The 18599-nt window shown below is 38.0% G+C and overlaps 1 protein-coding gene across 1 annotated transcript in view; it reads right to left on the minus strand.

Annotated features, from left to right (window-relative positions):
- ARHGAP42 (Rho GTPase activating protein 42) overlaps positions 1-18599 on the minus strand; it is a 168110-nt gene that overhangs the window by 106457 nt on the left and 43054 nt on the right. The window contains exon 3 of the mRNA XM_054164714.1: positions 994-1055. Coding sequence (XP_054020689.1) covers positions 994-1055 — 62 coding nt within the window. The remainder of the gene's footprint in view (positions 1-993; positions 1056-18599) is intronic.

Genomic DNA, 18599 nt, shown 5'->3' on the forward strand with positions numbered 1-18599 from the left:
CTTGCTCCTACAATTTAAACATTATGAAAGACTAGCCAGTTTAAAAAATAATTCACCTATTCATTGTTCTTCCTTTTTCTAATAGCTAGCTCACAATAATCTTTAACCTGAACTGGAAAACTATTACATTGAATCATTAAGTGATTAACGAGTGTTCTGGCAAGCATCTTTTAAGTTGGTAAGTAGAGATCAGTCACCTCGCTCTTCCATCTGCCCAGAAAAAACCCCCCACAAAAATGTGCATGAAGCAAAACTTTTGTACTTTTATAGGTTTAGTGTTTTGGTGATATTTATTATGTGACTATACCCTATAAATGTTTTGGGTTTTTTTAATTTTGCCACTTTAAAGTATTGATGTAAACAGAAACAGCAAGCAACCAGTTCTATAGTTATTTGCTCCTAGGAATAGGGGAATTTTATGTAAGCTTCTTCCTGGATGAATAAAGTTTGCTCCCACCTGAGTCAGAAAATCCTTTCCCCCACATCCCTAAGTATTCATAAGAGGAAGGAAAACCAGGGCAGACATAGTTATTGGATGGATTTGTTAAACTTTCACAATATTTAAAAATCATTCTACTGAGGTTAATCCTTAACTCTCTTCTTCATACATCATCAACTTCAAGGAAGTAAACAAAAAGTAGTTTCATTGCTTATGTGGAATTTTTTTTTACAGTTATTGTACAAGAATACACTCACAACTTCTTTAACACAGCTACACCTGACTAAATCTTGAAGGTCTCTTCCAACCTGCTCTATTCTATTCTATTCTATTCTATTTGAAAGCATATTGTAGATTCATCAGTATGGAAACAAAAGGAATAAGAATGCTGTAACGAAGGACAAACATGACAAGTTTGAGCTATAATATATTCTGTAAGAGCTTCTCAGGGGCAGTGAATCTCATTTCTCTTCTTACCACTTATTTATCATATTCTTGGATTACAACCATACAAAATGGGGCCCAATGCAACATATTATTGCCAGCAGACTTACCAGTCGTCTCCGCTCCTCTTCAACAGCAATCAGAAGTCGAGCAAACTCTTTCAGTGACTGGGCTGAAAACAAAAGGAAAAAAGAATATCCAGGTCAAAATTACATTTTCACACCAGATGAGTCCATTATCTGGATTGAAGCTGTAGGGAAAAGATACTGTTCTTGTACAGCACTTCGTTGAAATATGTAGTCATTAAATGTTGCACAGAGTGAAGCTAAGCAGGTAAAAAGAGCAGGTAAAAAACAAAGGGGAAAAAAAACAAAGGGCAACAAAGGGAAAAAATGAATGTCAGGTGTCATGTGTATTTACAAAATATTTTTGTTAACAGAATATGGAACTGATTTTCCTGGAAAGTGTAAAGATCAATCTCAGAACAAAGAATTCTACAATCAGTCGCAAAATTTGCTTTCACACACTAGCAGCAGAAAGACACTGCAATGGAGCATGCTGAGTTTCTCATACTGAAGTGCAGCAACACGTATTTGCAAGAGCTAAAAAAATATTCAGGTGAAAATTTGAAAGTCAACAAGTCAGAAAAAACACGTTACTTATGCCAACTGTTTGCATGTAGCTGCTCTTCGCCTTCATGTTTTACAAGGACAAGAACAGATGACTGATTGATAAGCTTTGCGTTCTGCTACAAGTGTGAGAAAGTCTTCACTGAAAACTGCCTTCAAATTTAAGTGGTTAATTCTAGTCTAGTCTAGTCTAGTCTATTCTATGGGATATAAGGGGTGTCAGTGGAAACATAATAAAAGTGTTAACCTATAAAAGAGGGCAAGAAAGGGGGAAGCATACCAAAGTCTTAAGGCCTCATTCTCATGCAAGCAAGAGGTGCAGATCTCTCTGAAAGAATGTATCTTCCCATTTATATTACTTTCTCAAGGGCATATGGGACATTCAGAACTCAGTATCACAGTTCCACAGGCAAAAATGCCAAAGAGAAATCATGTGAAATGAAGAAAGCCAAGCAGCTCTTTTTCATTTTCAACTAATGCATCTAGCAGTATCTGCTGCCAATGACAGGATGCTATATTTCATTGTGTAAAGCTCTGATCTCAGAATGAAGATTCATAAATCCCACAGCTTCTCACAATAAACTTGAGGCAACCTAAATCATCTTCTGAAGAGGAAAAAAACCAAGAAACAAAACTTGTAGAATATCCCAAAAGAACAGGCTTTAAAAATATTCATAGTTAACCAATACACACTGCTGAGGGTATGCTAACAGAACTGTTGTCCTCTTAGGTATTTCTCCATCCTCTCAAGCAATTTTCCAAAATATGTTGGTCTTCAGTAAAATAGCTTTATCCCCTCTCAACTCCTCTGAAAGATGTGAAGAAACAAGCACATTTTCTGGAGGATCTCCTATGTTCCAGTACATTCTAAGAGGGAACCAGTATCTAGCTTGTCTTAACAGCATTGTCATCATTTATGAATTGCTATTCAGTTTCTGTACCATACCTAAATCTCATATTTACCCTTTAGCCCATCTGCACCTTGCAGAGGTCACCCTTGCATTATTCTTGCTCTCTTTTTACTTTTAGAACTGGAGAACACTCTTGTGTTCCAGTTTCTTCTACAAGAACTTACATTGTCTATTTTTTTTGCAACCAGCACCAGAACAAGAGAACACAGTCTCAAGCTGCGTCAGGGGAGGTTTAGGCTGGACATTAGGAAGTTCTTCACAGAAAGAGTGATTGCCCATTGGAATGTGCTGCCCAGGGATGTGGTGGAGTCACCATCACTGGAGGTGTTTAGGAAGAGACTAGATGAGGCAATTAGTGGCATGGTTTAATTGATTAGATAGTGTTGGATGATAGGTTGGACGTGATGATCTCAAAGGTCTTTTCTAACCTGGTTAATTCTATTCTATTCTATTCTATTCTATTTCATTCCATTCTATTCTATTTCATTCCATTCTATTCTAAATTCTAATTCTATTCTATACCTGACCTGCAAATCATTCTTTGCTGACAAATTCTCTTTTGTTGTTATTACTCATGAGTTCTTTGCTAGTCCAAGCACACTAAGCAAGTTAAAAGTCCATCCAGCTGGGTCTCGAGGCCTTTTCTTTAATACTTCTCCCTGAGAATACAAACAGCAGAAAATTCTGAACACTTTTGAAAAGAAATTTTAGGTCTCCTGCACAAATTTCTGAACTCCTTGAGTCAGTTAAGCTTATCAGCCAAGCCTTTCAGCTGACTTTCAGTTACTTACTAGCTCAGCCTTTAACAGAAGTGTATCAGTATCAAGAACTCAGTTTGCTATTATTCACTGCATTAAGTCCGTCTCTTAGAGTGAGTTCATATTATCCTGTCTGTCAAAACCATGTAAAGAAATAGATTATGAACTGATAAGATACCTGATAAGACATCAGTTGAGTGTTACATTCGAGAGTAGCTATGTACCCACTACAAAACCTTAAAAACTAAACAATGAACCAAACACACATGGCCAGCTACTAATTTTCATGCTGACACCCCCCAAAACTTAATGAAAACCTACCCTTGTCTGTAGAAAAAAGAACAGAGCCATTCCTTGAACATGTAACAGAGTGATTCTTTGTTCACTATTAAAAGAAGCAATTAATCTTTTCAAACAAACTAGACAAATGTATTGTTTGAATTGTATTACCTATTCAAGGAATTAGGATGCAATTCAGAAGAACAGTTGACTTTCTAGTAAAGCCAGAAAGAGAAATTATTTCCAGATTATTTCAGTGAAATAACTGGTCAATTTAATTCAAGGTCTCCCATTAAAACTCCATTCCCCCTCCTTTTCTCACTTTTTGTCTGTGGAGTCATTTACAATGGCAGAACTATTTCAATGAGAATTGTAGAGTCATATAGGTTGAAGATGACCTTCCAAGATCATCAAGTCCAACTGTTACCCCAGCACTGTCATGTCTCCACTAAACCATATCCTTAAGCACCACATCTGTACATCTTTTAAATACCTCTAGGCATAGTGACTCTACCACTTCCCCGGGCAGCCTGTTCCAGTGCTTTACAACTCTCTTTGTGACGACATTTTTCTTAGTATCCAACATAAAACTCTTCTGGCACAACTTGTGGCCTCTTTCAAGAAGAAAGTATCATTACAAGCACTGTAACTTTGTCAGGTCAGTTGACTGAGAACCTATTGACATTTAAGTTTCCTTTCCACATTTCAAGGAAGAACAAGAGGAATTTTATTTTCAAAGTCAAAACTTTTGTTTATGATTTAAATAAAACCAGGACAGACATAAAACTATAAAAATATATTCTGTAATTATGCAAAACAAGATATTCCTCAACATTTAACACTAATATAAAGCTAATAATGTGTCACATGTTCAGTGCCTCAGCTAAAGACTGAAAAGTTGTCTTCATCTTTTCCTCCCCATTGCCTAAGCTTTTGGGGGATTATAAAGCTCAAAGTTTCAGTAAGAACACAGAACCTACACCCTTCAGCAGCACTAAGACAAATCATTTCCCTGATCCCAGAAACACCTTCATTCTCCTTTTTATCAACACTGAGTATGCCTGATGTAGCAGTATCACTGATCACAGCTCAACGCCCACAGGCATCCTTTCTGCACCTGTCAATGCCTATGAAGCCACGAAACATCCTTTCCTAGCTCGGGAGGTGCACGGGGAGAACAAATGATACTGTGTATAATGAAGAATGCACACCCAGTACACAGACTGAGCTCACAACATGGATACCTGTGGTGACCCCACTGATTCTTCTGTTCTTACAATGGCATTGCATGATATAAAAAAAGGCTTTACTACTGCCAGCTCTCCTATACCAATGAGTATTGCAGTACTTCTGAATCTTTAATGTTACTACACCTTCTTCCCACAGAAGCACGAGCACAAGTCTGCCTTAATTAAACTGCTAATAAATATGCTTAATAAAAACTTCATCTGTGCTGGAAGCTGCAGTGGCTTCAAGGCAAGACAGCCTCTGCTCCTCTTTTCCCAGTGTACGCTTCCTTCTTCTTTCCTTCTATTCCCATATTTCCCATATTTCAACAACAATGCTTTTGCATAGTTAAAATTCAGAAGATTTAAAAATCAGAACATTTGTGTCAGATAAGGCCCACTGCTGTCTGTCAGGAAGCCCAAAAATTACCTCATGGCCTCTTCTTAGTAACACTGCAACATTTTCATTTCTTTTTCTCTCCTTTTTAATCAGAACAGATACAGTGGAAGGAAAATGAGCTTCATAAATAGAAAAGGGGGTGGGGGGAGAGGAGTCAAATATTGTATGCCCTGATAGGAAAAAGATCTGAAAACACACCAGTTAGATCAAGTGCAACATGTAATCCAACTTACATTAAATATGAAGGAAGTTTGAATTCTTTTTTCAAAAGCATTATTCTTACTCAAGGGTCACTAAGGAAACTGAAGCTCTGCCTTGATTCTTTACTCCAAGTAATTAGGAGATACTTGCTTACAAAATCCAAATAGTTGCAGGGTCTGCTTTTTATTTAAGGGCTATTCAAAGAACTTGTAAGATGGTGTCAGGATGGAAATGATGCCTGTGAAAAGCAACGCCCAAGAAGTAAAAACAATTGTATATGTACCCGCCTGTACACTTGTGGTCTCATGAATCACAGTTGAAACACATTGCCAGCTGCTTTCTCTGGAATTTTCCAAATCCAGCAGTAACTGGATGCAAAATTTCCCTTGGTCAGGAGAAATAGTTCCCATTACTTTATTAAACAAACAAAACAAACAAACAAACAAAAAACCCACCCCAAAACCCCAAAACAAACAAAGGAAGCAAACTAACAGTACCAACAGTGTTGGTACTAACAGTACTAACAGTACCAACAGCTTAAACTGTAGTGATGCAGATCTCAAGCTGCGCCAGGGGAAGCCTAGGCTCGAGGTGAGGAGAAAGTTCTTAAGTTGTTAGCCATTGGAATGTGCTGCCCAGGGAGGTGGTAGAGTCACCATCCCTGGAAGTGCTCAAGAGGTGATTGGACATGGCACTCGGTGCCATGGTCTAGTCATAAGGTCTGTGGTGACAGGTTGGACTCGATGATCTTTGAGGTCTCTTCCAACCTTGGTGATACTGTGTGATACTGTGATCAATGTCTTTATCTCCAAAAGGTGCCTGTGTACCATTTGTTTTTTCATTCCAGCCATAAGGTACAGCCCCACAAACAGCTATACATGCATAATCAAGAGAATTGAAGCGTAATGTTGGATTGAGTGAATAAGGGAGAAACTAAAAAGGATAAACACTTGCTTTTCTGAATTCGGAGAATGCATTATCAAAAAAATAGGCCTCATTTATGTATGCTCTAGAATTCTGGTTTACTCAACTAAAATCAAGCCAGTGTTTCATAGGAAAAAAATAAATTAAAAAAAAAAGTGCATTTCCTGCACTCATAGATTTTATGAAATATTTGTTGCATACTTGCATAGAGAATGTAGTACCTTACAACAGCATGCCCATGGACATCACTGAAGGTAGTCTATCAGTAATCAGCTTAATACTAAAAAGCACAGTGTTGCTTATACTGGACTAGTAAACACTACATACAATAGGTATGATGACATCTATATTTAATGAGAAAACAAAAACAATGTGTATGAAGCCTGGAAGTAGTTTTATATGACCAATACTATATTTAAAGAAAAGGTCCAGCTTGGAAGATAATATTCAATCCAAGACAGAACAGGAAGTTAACCGAATGAAAGGCAGAATAAGAAGACAATGTTCTTGTCTGTGCAATGGGCTGTAGGTTGGAGGCTTTCTGCAGTTACACATGCAGCATTGGCGTACAGGCTATTTTTAAATATTCTACACTAAAAAAAAACACTTTAAACAGATGCCACCAGTACCTTCTGATACATGAATGAGGACACAGTCTCAGGCTGCGCCAGGGGAGGTTCAGGCTGGATGTTAGGAAAAAGTTCTATACAGAAAGAGTGATTGCCCATTGGAATGGGCTGCCTGGGGAGGTGGTGGAGTCGCCATCACTGGAGGTTTTCAGGAGAAGACTTGATGGGGTGCTTGGTGCCGTGGGTTAGTTGTTTGGGTGGTGTTGGATTGGTTGATGGGTTGGACGCGATGATCTTGAAGGTCTCTTCCAACCTGGTTTATTCTATGTATTCTATGAATGCCAGCATGTAAAAAATACACATACAGAAATGTATTACTTGCTTTTACAACGGCTGGCTGGGTAAGATGTGAAAATGTGCAAGCCTGCTAGTGATTTCCTTGTATCTTCCTATCTGACTGGGGAAGTGCCAGGACTGTACTGTACATTGCTCCCAAAACACTTTGGCAGGAAGGTCAGTCAAGTACATCGTCTCTCTAGAACTGGTCTTACCCAGCACAGACATGCTATAGCAGGCTTTCAATTCATGCTTGAGCACGAATGTCAACCAAAGCCTCCAAGGGAGTTCTTCCTAGTAAGTAATACATTACTGAATCAGAATTCAAGGCAGACCTCAGGCCCACAAGGAAATCTCCTAAGGATTAACACTTGTTTACAACACTTCAGTGAAAAAGCACAATAAATGGAAGATCCATGAGTGCTGGGGGAAGAGACTTGCTTTTCCAATTCTAAAAATGCAACTAAATACATTATTAAATAGTTACTAGTTTATAGAAGTGTTTCCAGTTCTTCCATTTGAATGACTAGCATATTTTGCAGACACATATGCCACCTCAAGCTGTTTTACAAAACACCACTACACCACAGTATCAAATAAAATGTGTTAACAATTCTTTGTCTTCCTTTTTCTTTTTGACTGAATAAAGCCTATAAAACATTAAAAGTGCAAAATTATCCCCAGCTTTAAACGGAATTGAGTTTAGCCCAAAGGAAACAAGCTGCACAATCAACACCTTGGTTTGAAAACAAGTTTCACCAAAAAAAAAATTACTGACTGGGCTTGAGTACCACCATAATGCAATACAAAAAAATAAAGAATAGCAGTGTGAGAGAACTGCAATATATTCCTACACAGAGCAACATTTATCTTTTTTAAACAGACGTTCAGAAAAGCACTATTTGGACAAGCATGTCTTCTAAATCTGCCCATTTATTGTTCATTTTCATTTCTTCTCGATTCCCACTATTTCTCTGCCACTTCTACCCTAGGTCCAGTTCTTTCACTTACCAAGTGGCAGCATTTTTTGAGAACCTTTAGTTTGGAAGACTGAGCTCAGCACCATAACACTTACTGGGGAAGCAGAAAAGAAGAGAAAAGAAAGGGAGAGGAGTAAAGGATCTGAAACCATTCTTTTTCTTACTGATTTCTTTCTCTTCTGGGTTTCATTCCCAAACTATTACAGGAAACAGAGGAACTGCTTTCTTTGGTTAAGTTTAAGGTAATGTTACTTAGGTATTTATGTAAATTCCAGTTTGTAAGTTAAGAGTATGTCAGATGTGCTTTAATGTTAAGCGGAGTACTGGTGTCAAAAGACAACTTATATTAGAAGATTCCATTGCAGAAAAAGTCAGAATAGCAAGATAATTATTTGTTTCTCCACAGGGTTTCAATCTCATTTAAATTTGTAAAATTAATATTAGATGAGCTGCCTTATTCTCCATTTGGTTTCTCTTTCTTCCCTAAACTGGGTGCCAGATTTTATGGATCTATAGCAAAGACTTCATTAATTCCTTTAGTCTGTGTTTACGCTTACCACACTTCTGGTAGTAGGACACAGGCCGAAGGAAAAATTCAAGTGTAAAGGTTTTAAAATTACATGGAAATACCCCAACAGACACTCTCAAATTGACAGCAGATTCTGCCAGCAGACAGTGGTTTAAATTCACAACTGAAGTAACCACAAATTTCCTTGAAGACTTCCACCATGGGAAGCTATACAATGGCAGAGGCAACTCTTGTCTGGTCTGTACCATTCTTGTGATAAAACCATTCTTGGAGCAGACAAACTGAAGTCATTTTGGACTCAAGAACTGAACATTCTTACACTATTTGCTCTATTACTTGGTAAGTAAACTCCCCAAGGGTTTAATACGATACATTTTTTTATTAATTAGTGTCATGACCTTTTGTATTTAGAAGCAATTTCTACCTAATCCAGACACAGCATTTTCAGCTGATGAACTGAAATTTATTTTTAAAAATCCCATCCAATTTCAAAGATGTTTATCCTGACTTAACACGGGCATGACACCAAGAAAGTTAAACAGCAACTACTGCTGTAAGAGTTAGATCCTCCCAGGGAGCGCAGTTTCCTGTGGTAATTTTGTTTCCTGTGACAATTCCTACCTTGAACTGTGGAGAAAAGTAATTTACCAATTTTTTTATTTTTTTTTCCCAGTTCTTGAAAATAAATCCAGATTTGCCAAACAAAGTCATTATTAATAGAGGAAGGGAAAGCATGATAAGAGACAAAGAAATACAGAGATGAAAAATGTCTGGTTTAACATAGCTGGAAATAAAGCGCACAAATGTCAAAGCAGAAAAATGACAAAGCTTTTATGCTCAAATTTATGCTTCAAGGACTAATTATTCTTCAAATATAATCACATCTTACACTATATACTGACAAGCAGGAAACTTCATCAGAGTACAGCTACCGAAATCCATGTACTGAAAAGTAAACAAGTAAAACCCAAGGCTCTACTTATCTGAGTTAAAGCACTGTAAACTCAAAGTAAATGGAGGGGTACATTTTCCTCTGCATCACTATTTGGAGCACATTTGCTCTTTTCAGTGTTAGAATCATAGAATTGCTTATGTTGGAAATGACCTTTAGCATCAAGTTCAACTATTAACCTAGGACTGCTAAATCTGACATTAAACCATGTCACTAAGCACCAGAGGACAAAGAGATGGTAATAAGTGCTCCAAATTCCCCATGAAGTCACAAACAGCAATGAAACTGTTAAAGATTCAGTAACAGCCTCCCAGTTTGATGCCCCTATTTGTTTTTTTAGGGAGTGTTCCCCATGATGAGATCTTTAAAATCCATAAAGGTTGGAAAAGATCTCTATGACCACCAAGCCAAATAACACCAGGCCCACTGAATGATGTCCTGAAGTGCCATGTATACAAGGGTTTTTTACACCTCAAGGGATGGTGACTCCATCACTTCTCTGAGCAGCCTATTCCAATGCTTGACTACTTTCAATAAAGCCTTTTTTCCTAATATCCTTACCCCTCCCAAGGCACAAGCATTTGCCTTGACCAGTCTTCCGGATTTCATCCCTCTATAAGTGAGTAACGACCCAGAAGAAGAGGCCAGCTAGCTCCTCATTAACAATGGAACCTCCTATCTGAGCACAATACACTCAAAAGTGCAGATGAATACGAGAAACACAAAAGGCAACAAATCAAGATTTAAGCTTAATAAAAGCCCAAAGCTTTGCAAGATGTGCTTGGAAGCATAGTATAATACATACATACCATATTGAGGCAACAGGAATTTTAACTCTACAGTATTTTCGTCTTGCAACACCTAATGAGCAAATAGAGTAAGGTATTTTATGACTTTTTTTTTTCCTAAACATATGTAAAGCATAAAATGTAAGGGTGCCAGTGGAAGTAACAATCCTTTTCTCCATTATAGGGTTTTTTGGTAATAAACCTCTGTCAGCATAACCACCTGAACCCAGTTATGAACAGTATCATGCTGAAGAATTCTTTGCTATAAAAAGTAACAAATATTTAAACAAATACAAGACTTGCAGAAAAGTTAAAACAATGCTTTGAGGGAGGACATCTACACTTTATGCCCCAATCATTCTTAACAGAAATATTCCCCAGGGATCAGTGCTGGGCCCCAACCTGTTCAACATCTTTATTGATGTTCTGGATGAGGGGATTGAACCCATCATCAGTAAATTTGCAGATAACACCAAGCTGGGGACAGATGTGGATCTGTTAGAGGGTAGGAGAGCTCTGTAGAGGGACCTCGACAGGCTGGACAGATGGGTAGGGTCCAACAGCATGAGACTGAACACATCTAAGTGCCGGGTTCTACACGTTGGTCACAACAACCCCATGCAGAGCTACAGGCTGGAGAGCAGCCAGGCAGAAAGGGACCTGGGGGTACTGGTGGACAGCAGCTGAACATGAGCCATGTTTATATAAAAATGAAGATGACTTACAAGGAAGTCAGGTTATCTGGAATTTCCACACCCACTGTCAGCACTTGCCAAACACAATACACAGAGACATAAACTCAAGACACGTGATGCTACACAATTTAAATAAACCCAACTACTTGACTTAATATCAGTAAATTGCCATGCCCTACTCATGCAGAACCTCACAATTCTAGATGTATAAAAAAAGGGCAAAATATTTATCCTAGAGTTGTGAAAGGTTTTTAAAGCTTCTAATGGCTGTCTATCCCACACTACGTTAGTAGAAACCAAAGCAAAACAAACCCACCCCAAACAATTATTCACATACCACTGCCCTGCTTTCAATATTTTGTTAAAAACCCAGCTGCAATTTATCTCTCCTTGTGTCAGTGTTCTGCTCTGATTATAAAAGCAGCAAATATTTTGAGAATGTATCATTCAATTTGGAAAGTGTGTACCTTCTGCACCATGAACTATTCAACACAAGAATTTTTCAACACCATACTAGCAGAGCTGTGGCAGAAGCAGCCCATTCTAGTCTATAGCACCTTTCCCATAATGTGGCATCCTGAAATGATGTCAGAAGCTTAAAATCATCTAAGTGATGTCTTCCATTTTGTTTGGAACATGGGGTTGAATGGCTCTCCCAGTCAGTTATTTCCTCTCACAAAGCACTATCTACAAACCCTTCTACAAATTGGTACAAAATTTTTGTTGTCTCTCCCCTTTCTTCTCTACTTTTTGGGACTAGTCACAACTAATATTATGTTTTCATCATGTTCTCACAGAATAAAGAGGCAATGATTTTAGACAAATGGTCATTAAGAAATACTGCTTCTCAATGACACTACAAAATGGGAGTTTACAATTATTGTATCTGACAAAGAGAAATCAGCCTGTTGCCATACAATGAAGCCACATGCACACTAGTCCTGAGGCTGAGCTACATAGCTTCACGGCTCAGGAAGGTGTAGGGAAAATATTCTCTACATTCTTTCGCCCAACAGGTATGAAGTGATCTTGAAGTGCTTCCGAAGACCTACACTGAAACCCTATCAGCTTGAACTGGCACCCATTGAAACTAACAGCATAACTTCCTACACTGTAGAAGTCTGTTTAATCCAATTAATTGCTACTTTAACTAAATTATCCATTAACTTTGACTTGAACAGATCAGACATTTCCAGAGCTGACTCATATCCACAGCCTGTCAGGAAGAACAGCTTTAAAAAAGATGGAACATACAGGAATAGGTAAGATCAATGGTGGATTCTGCTTAAATCACAGATTCTTTCTGTCCTCCCCTGCTTTCCTTTGACTCCTGTCACCCTCAATCCCACTAGAAGGAATCAGGATATAAATTGGCCATGAATACAAACCTTTGATTCTAAGAAAAGTATTGCTACTTCATGCTCAAGTGGTAACAGGTAAATAACACCACAATGTGGGAAGTAACTACTGGGCAACATACAACACATATTAAGCTGCAAAAGTAATATTCAATCCTAGCATTCCATAAACAAAGGAGTTAGAAGTAATCTTGACTACATTTCAGGCTTGCCAATCCTTGATTCTTCAGAGGCACATTCACTATTTTAAATGAAAGGAAAAAAAAACCCTGGTATCTCAATCTTTCCAGCTGTACAAACCTTATTTGTGTGTGGCTCCTTGCGGGTGCTGAAACACAGGAAGTAAAAGGAAAAACAGCGTGTCTGGAATGCAGCTGAAAATCATTAATTTTGTTTTTCTGATCTGCAAACTTCAGTGTGATATTGGGGAAACATTTTAATTTGGCAAAATTTCACCCAATACCTCAACAAATGGTAGGTTTGCTCTGTTGAATTCAGACCTACAAAGGAATCAAGGGACTTTCCGTGATGAAAACGCCATACTAAGGATTTTGAATTCAGACAGTACAAACCCTTCATTTTATTTGCTCAGACCTGAAGATAAAGATCTCAAAGGTGAGCTGACTAAACCACTACCTGTTTTTGAAAACAAGTCACTATTGCTCAAAAAAGTATACTAACTTGGCAACTCAAAACTGTTTTGCCATTTTCACTAGACATGTATTATATGCACTAGTATTACACACCACCATCATTGGAAGTGTTCAGGAGGAGACTTGATAGGGTGCTTGGTTCCATGGATTAGTTGATTAGGCGGTGTTGGATGATAGGTTGGATGCAATGATCTCTAAGGTCTCTTCCAACTTGGTTTATTCCATTCTATTCTAATACTGTAAAACAATTCTCTAGTCCTCAGACTGTCTTCTCACACTCATACTTCTACTGGGATGCTCAGCTCCAGAAATAACAAAGCTCAGCAATGAAGGATGGAAGTAGAGGTATTTTGAAGGCGTGGAATGAGGACAGTAATGTAGAATGCATATACAATAGTCCAGAAGATCAAACTACTAATGAGGGACAAAATAGATACTTCATCTTAATCCCAAGTAGCATGGGCCTGTCTACTCAGCAGTTTGGATCCAATACTGACTCATTTAATGCACCAAAGCTATTGCTGCCCACTGCCTGCCCCAGCATCGTTCTGTAAAATGCATGAACTCTAAGACAAGTGGCTGTCTGAGACAGCACAGTTTGTAGTTGTCCCGGTTCAGCTGGGAGGGACCAGCTGAGTCAGTCTGTTGAATCTGCTGATGAGTAGTCAATGCCATACAGGATGATGAGACTTGAAGTTCAGTTCCAGGGGGCTTTCCTCCTGTGTGTGGTTTGGGGTGTTGGTCTCCTGCTTTGCTGGCTGCTAGCTTGGTTGCTGCCCTTTTCCATTTGCTGGCTTATTTGCTGATTGTCTTTCACAGGCTTGGCTTCTTTTGCTCCTTTGTAAGCTACAGCGCATTGTATTATTTTTACTAAACTCTCCTTATCTCAACACACAGAGATTTTGGGTTGGGTTATTTTGTTGGTTTTTTTCAGTTGGTTGATTAGTTTTGGTTTGGTTCTGTTTTGTTTTTCTTTGTTTGTTTGTTTTGTTTTAAATTGCTCCCACTTGTGGGAGTGAGACTTGTTAAGAGTGGGCTGTCTTAAACCAGGACAGTAGTCCAAGGTAATTAAATGAACCAGTAGACTCCCTTAGCATACCAGGATATGAACTGCAGTGACTCAGGAGATCTCTTGCTTCACATTCAGCAACTCCTGCCACAGAAGACGGGTAGGACAGACAGGAAGGGCAATAACTGCATCAGCCACTCCAATAGAACCTTTTTTTTTTTCATTTGAATACACATCTTAAGGCAACAGGGAACGGAGCAAGCAAATTTTAACAACCTTCTGAGGAGTATCTGGCGGGGGGGGGGGGGGGAAGGCCTGTGTTGTTGATTTTATTTTACCTTTTCCTCCTGCACAACTAAAGGCCTACTGCAACACCATTTTATTTCCTGCTTGGTCAGCCTCATTTGACCTTCCACAGCAAGGACAAGAGCTCTGGGCTGGACCAGCAGAATGCAACTGTCTCTTTCTGTTTGAGATGCTGTTTTGAAGGCTCTATGGCACCCTAGCATAAAATCACTCATTTCCTGGAGTCAAGAAACAATAGCATTCCAGAAACAGGTGGCATTTGTTTAAATATGCAAGAAGGATTAAAAAAAAATAATGGTAGGCACAGATTTAACAGATTTTAAACAAATACTTTAGGCATTTCACACCCTGATTGTGCTGAGTTCCTTCCATAATTTGTTACTGTTTAACTTTTGTAGATAAAAATAGTTCAATAGGAATACCAAAGAACTCTATCCTGGGATTCAAATCTTACTAGTAGTTTACTTAAAGTTGCTTTGAAGGTCACCTAAAAAAAATTAATCTTAAAATTAATTCTTGTAACTGGAGGGAGAAGAGCTGGCAAATCTAGGCAGGCAATTACCATGGAAAAATAGCAGACAATCTTTCTATGCAAATCCACTCTGTCACAAATAGACTTCTGTGTTAATTCAGGACTCAACCCTTCCCCACCCATCTGAAAGAAATGCTTTTGGTAAATACACTTGCCTTTAATATGTTCCACAAAGTCAACAAACTCAAGCACTACAAAAGTCATTGGGATGATGTCTATGATAAAAAAAACCCACCCCAAATCAAACCAAAAAATCCACCCCCAGATGTCTACCCTCAAGGTGCTTCAGGTAAGGCAGTAGTAGAGCTGAGTAGCTGGAATTAATTTTAGACTTATTTGGTGTTTGGTAATCCCATTCTGAAACCTGATTAGAAATGCACATTCAGTGCAAAGTAGGTAGAGTAGCAACCCTAAAAAGAACTTCAACATCAAAGCTAACCTCAAGTGATTAAGGAGATGACCTGCAAGATATCCAAGTGATTCAGACTGTAGGTGGTTCAATGGCATTTAATAAATAATTCAAAAACAAGCAGGCAAATTCAAGAAGCCATTGCATACCACAAACAGCAGAAATACAGTGTCTTGAATTTGTGATTAGCTTGACAGCTACTTTCTGAGGGTCTCAATTAGCCTGAGTAGCTACAAGAGTCTCCTAACTTGGAGACTGCAATGTCCACAAATTCATCTGTCATGATTTGCCTACACATGCAGCAGAAAAGCATAAAATTCCTACACATTCTCTCTTGGATTAGTAGTTGTTTCCATTTTAATAAAGCATTACATGTGCAGTTTGTAACACTAAAAAAAGTAATTTGGAACCTCTTTATGCCAATTAGCCTTTTACAGCATTTTAAGAGATGGGTGGTAAACTTTGTTTCACACACACGCATCCCTAATTGTGTAGTTTCATGCAAAAACTTCCCAAGACAGATCTATTTGCTGTTTGTCCTCTGGTAGGCTCTCCAAAAGGGCAGAGCAGCTGGTCTCAAAAGCACTGTCCATGTGGATGCCCAGTACAAGTTAAAAAAAGACTGAGCTTCTGGTATCCTTGCTCAACTCAACCAAAAGACCCTTAAGAACACAACAGTGAGCTCCAACCAACAACAACTATTAAATGCTTGGTTTTGTGTTTGTTTGGGGTTTTTATCTCCCTTTTGTTGTTGCTTGGTTGTTTCATTTTGTTTGGTCAGCTCTGTTTTCTTTTTCCTTTTTTATGAAGTTGTTTCTCCATAGTACATTTTAGTTGAGTTTTTGAAGTTCAGCTTGAAACTACTTGTTGAATACAACAGAATTGCCTGGTATGAGTTAGCAACTCTGTAACTGGTTAGTTGTTAGAAATTTTAATATTCCCACAAACAGCTTGAGGTGTAAGTCAGCAAAGATCTCAAAAGCCACAACTGCTAGCAGCAAGATGAGGATTCAGTTCCCACAAGGAAAGATACCACATTTAAGAACTTCTGATCTATTCCTTGTAGCTCTATTAATATTTCCATAGATCATCCCAATCCTCTTACATTCCTAAATCAAGGATTTGATGCTACCTGACACATCAGTCTTAATAGAATTCTCTTTAGGAAAAACAAAAACAAAGCACCCTTAAAAAAAATTCAAAAGCAACAGTGACAAACCCAAAACACACCTGGCTTGCAATGCTAGAATATATAATCACAGAATCACCAGGGTTGGAAGAGACCTCAAAGATCATCGAGTCCAACCCGTCACCACAGAACTCATGACTAAAATGCCACTACATAAAAAAGCATTTTTGTCTTGGCTTCATTTAGTTCTGAAGAGCATGATCTTAAACTCCTAATACTAAATCCTATTGACCTATAAATAGCCATAACACAAAACAGACAAGAACTTCTTAAAGAAACAAGACAGAATTCCACTGCATTAAATAATGATGTTTATTGTTTTCATTTTGTACCAGCCACAATTCAAATAACACAAACAGAAGAAAAGAGGATAAAATCAGGGAGATTCCAGGGGAAGGAGTCAGGTAACATAAGCTACATAACACTGGGAAAGGAGGAAGCTAGGGAAGCTTTTTTCTTTGCAAATTTTATGCCTGCACAGCATATACTATGGAAAAAGACATTAGTTCATTAAAATATATTCCTTTGCAGTGTTTGTGCAGCATTCAGCATTATCTAGAGGATTTGAAACATGCAAAAAGCATACCACCTATTTTGTACAAAATTCTCACTGGGTATGACCAGTGACTGACCTCCTTCACGTTCATTTGCTGTCAATTTAATCTTTGTGCAAAACATTCATGGCAAAGGAGGCTGGCAGCAAATGTGCTTAGGGTGGTAGGTCTAAATGAGTGAACAGCAAAGCGCTGCCAAATCTTAGCTCTTTCAGGCTGAGAAAAGCACAGCTGTCAGTAAGATTAAAAAGCAACACCCTCTCCTTAGAGTCTCCTTAAACCTTCATTACTATGCCTTTTTAGAATTAATGATTCACTGTCATTTATTGTGTTGGTTTTTGTTTTAAAGATGCCACTTTCTGCATAAACCTTTCAGTGTAAAAAAAAAGTAGCTGCTGCTTGGCTGAATCACATGCAACTGGAACTAATAGCAATGTTCTACTATCAAATATTATGTCACTATAAAATATTACGGCCTTGCATTGCTGCAGATCACGTTGCCCCATGCATTTCAATACAGAGGAAGGGACAACGCTGGTAATCGTTGCTAGCTGTTTGGTTTTTAATGAGAAAAGCTAATAGAGTTGGGGAGCACTCTTTCCCAAGTATCTGAAAAAGCTTTTTATAGCATGAATCCTTTGATGTTCACAGTTGAAAAAAATAAAGAGTCTTCTTATTCAAGAAAGGAAATAGCTTCCAACCAGCACACAAAATGTCTGACTCTACACCAAGCAAGTTATATCTGGAAGTGGTTATGTGTTTAAATATCTGCAACTTGCAACAACATGGAAAAATTACCTGAAACACTTTATATAGCCACAGAGAGATGTACATTTGTTCTGTCAAAGAACAAAACACTTGCAAATATAAGTAGGATATTATAAAAATTAGAAATCAAAGGTAGCATTAAAAAAAAAACCAACACAAATGAATCACTGGATTAAATAATATATGAATTAAAATAAATAGGAAGTATGCCATTATAGTTCTGTTTATACTGAGCATGTCATGGAGCATAACTAAAACTACTTCTCATGTATTTTTATGTATTTAATGGGCTCATTAGAATCAATTACTTGTATAAAGGCAGCATCTAAAAAAAAGCATAAGTTGCAGGAAATGCAAATAAAAATGAATGCTGTTATTAGAGCTCATGATGGCAAAAAAAGCAGGAGACTGTTCTACTTAGTTACTGAAGAGAGACCTTCAACTTCCAAAACATTCATGGAGCTATCAATTTAGTTCCAAATACTTACAACCAGTAAGGAGGGGGAAAAAAAGCAGTAGCTAAAAAATAAAGCATTTGTATTAGCTTATTTTTGGCTTATTTTTTAGCTTATTTTAGCTTATTTTTTTAACAGAAATAATCACATCCTAACAGAAGCCGCCTCATTCTGTGGCTGAATTTCCATCTCTAACGTGGATCAGGGTGGACTTCCAATGCTACATTTGAAATAGAAATGTATTTTCAACTCTTCAGAATATAGTTACTCTATTAGGCCCCACATATAAGGTGGTTTAGTACAAAA

This window comes from Dryobates pubescens, chromosome 10, assembly GCF_014839835.1.
Source record: "Dryobates pubescens isolate bDryPub1 chromosome 10, bDryPub1.pri, whole genome shotgun sequence".
NCBI lineage: Eukaryota > Metazoa > Chordata > Aves > Piciformes > Picidae > Dryobates > Dryobates pubescens.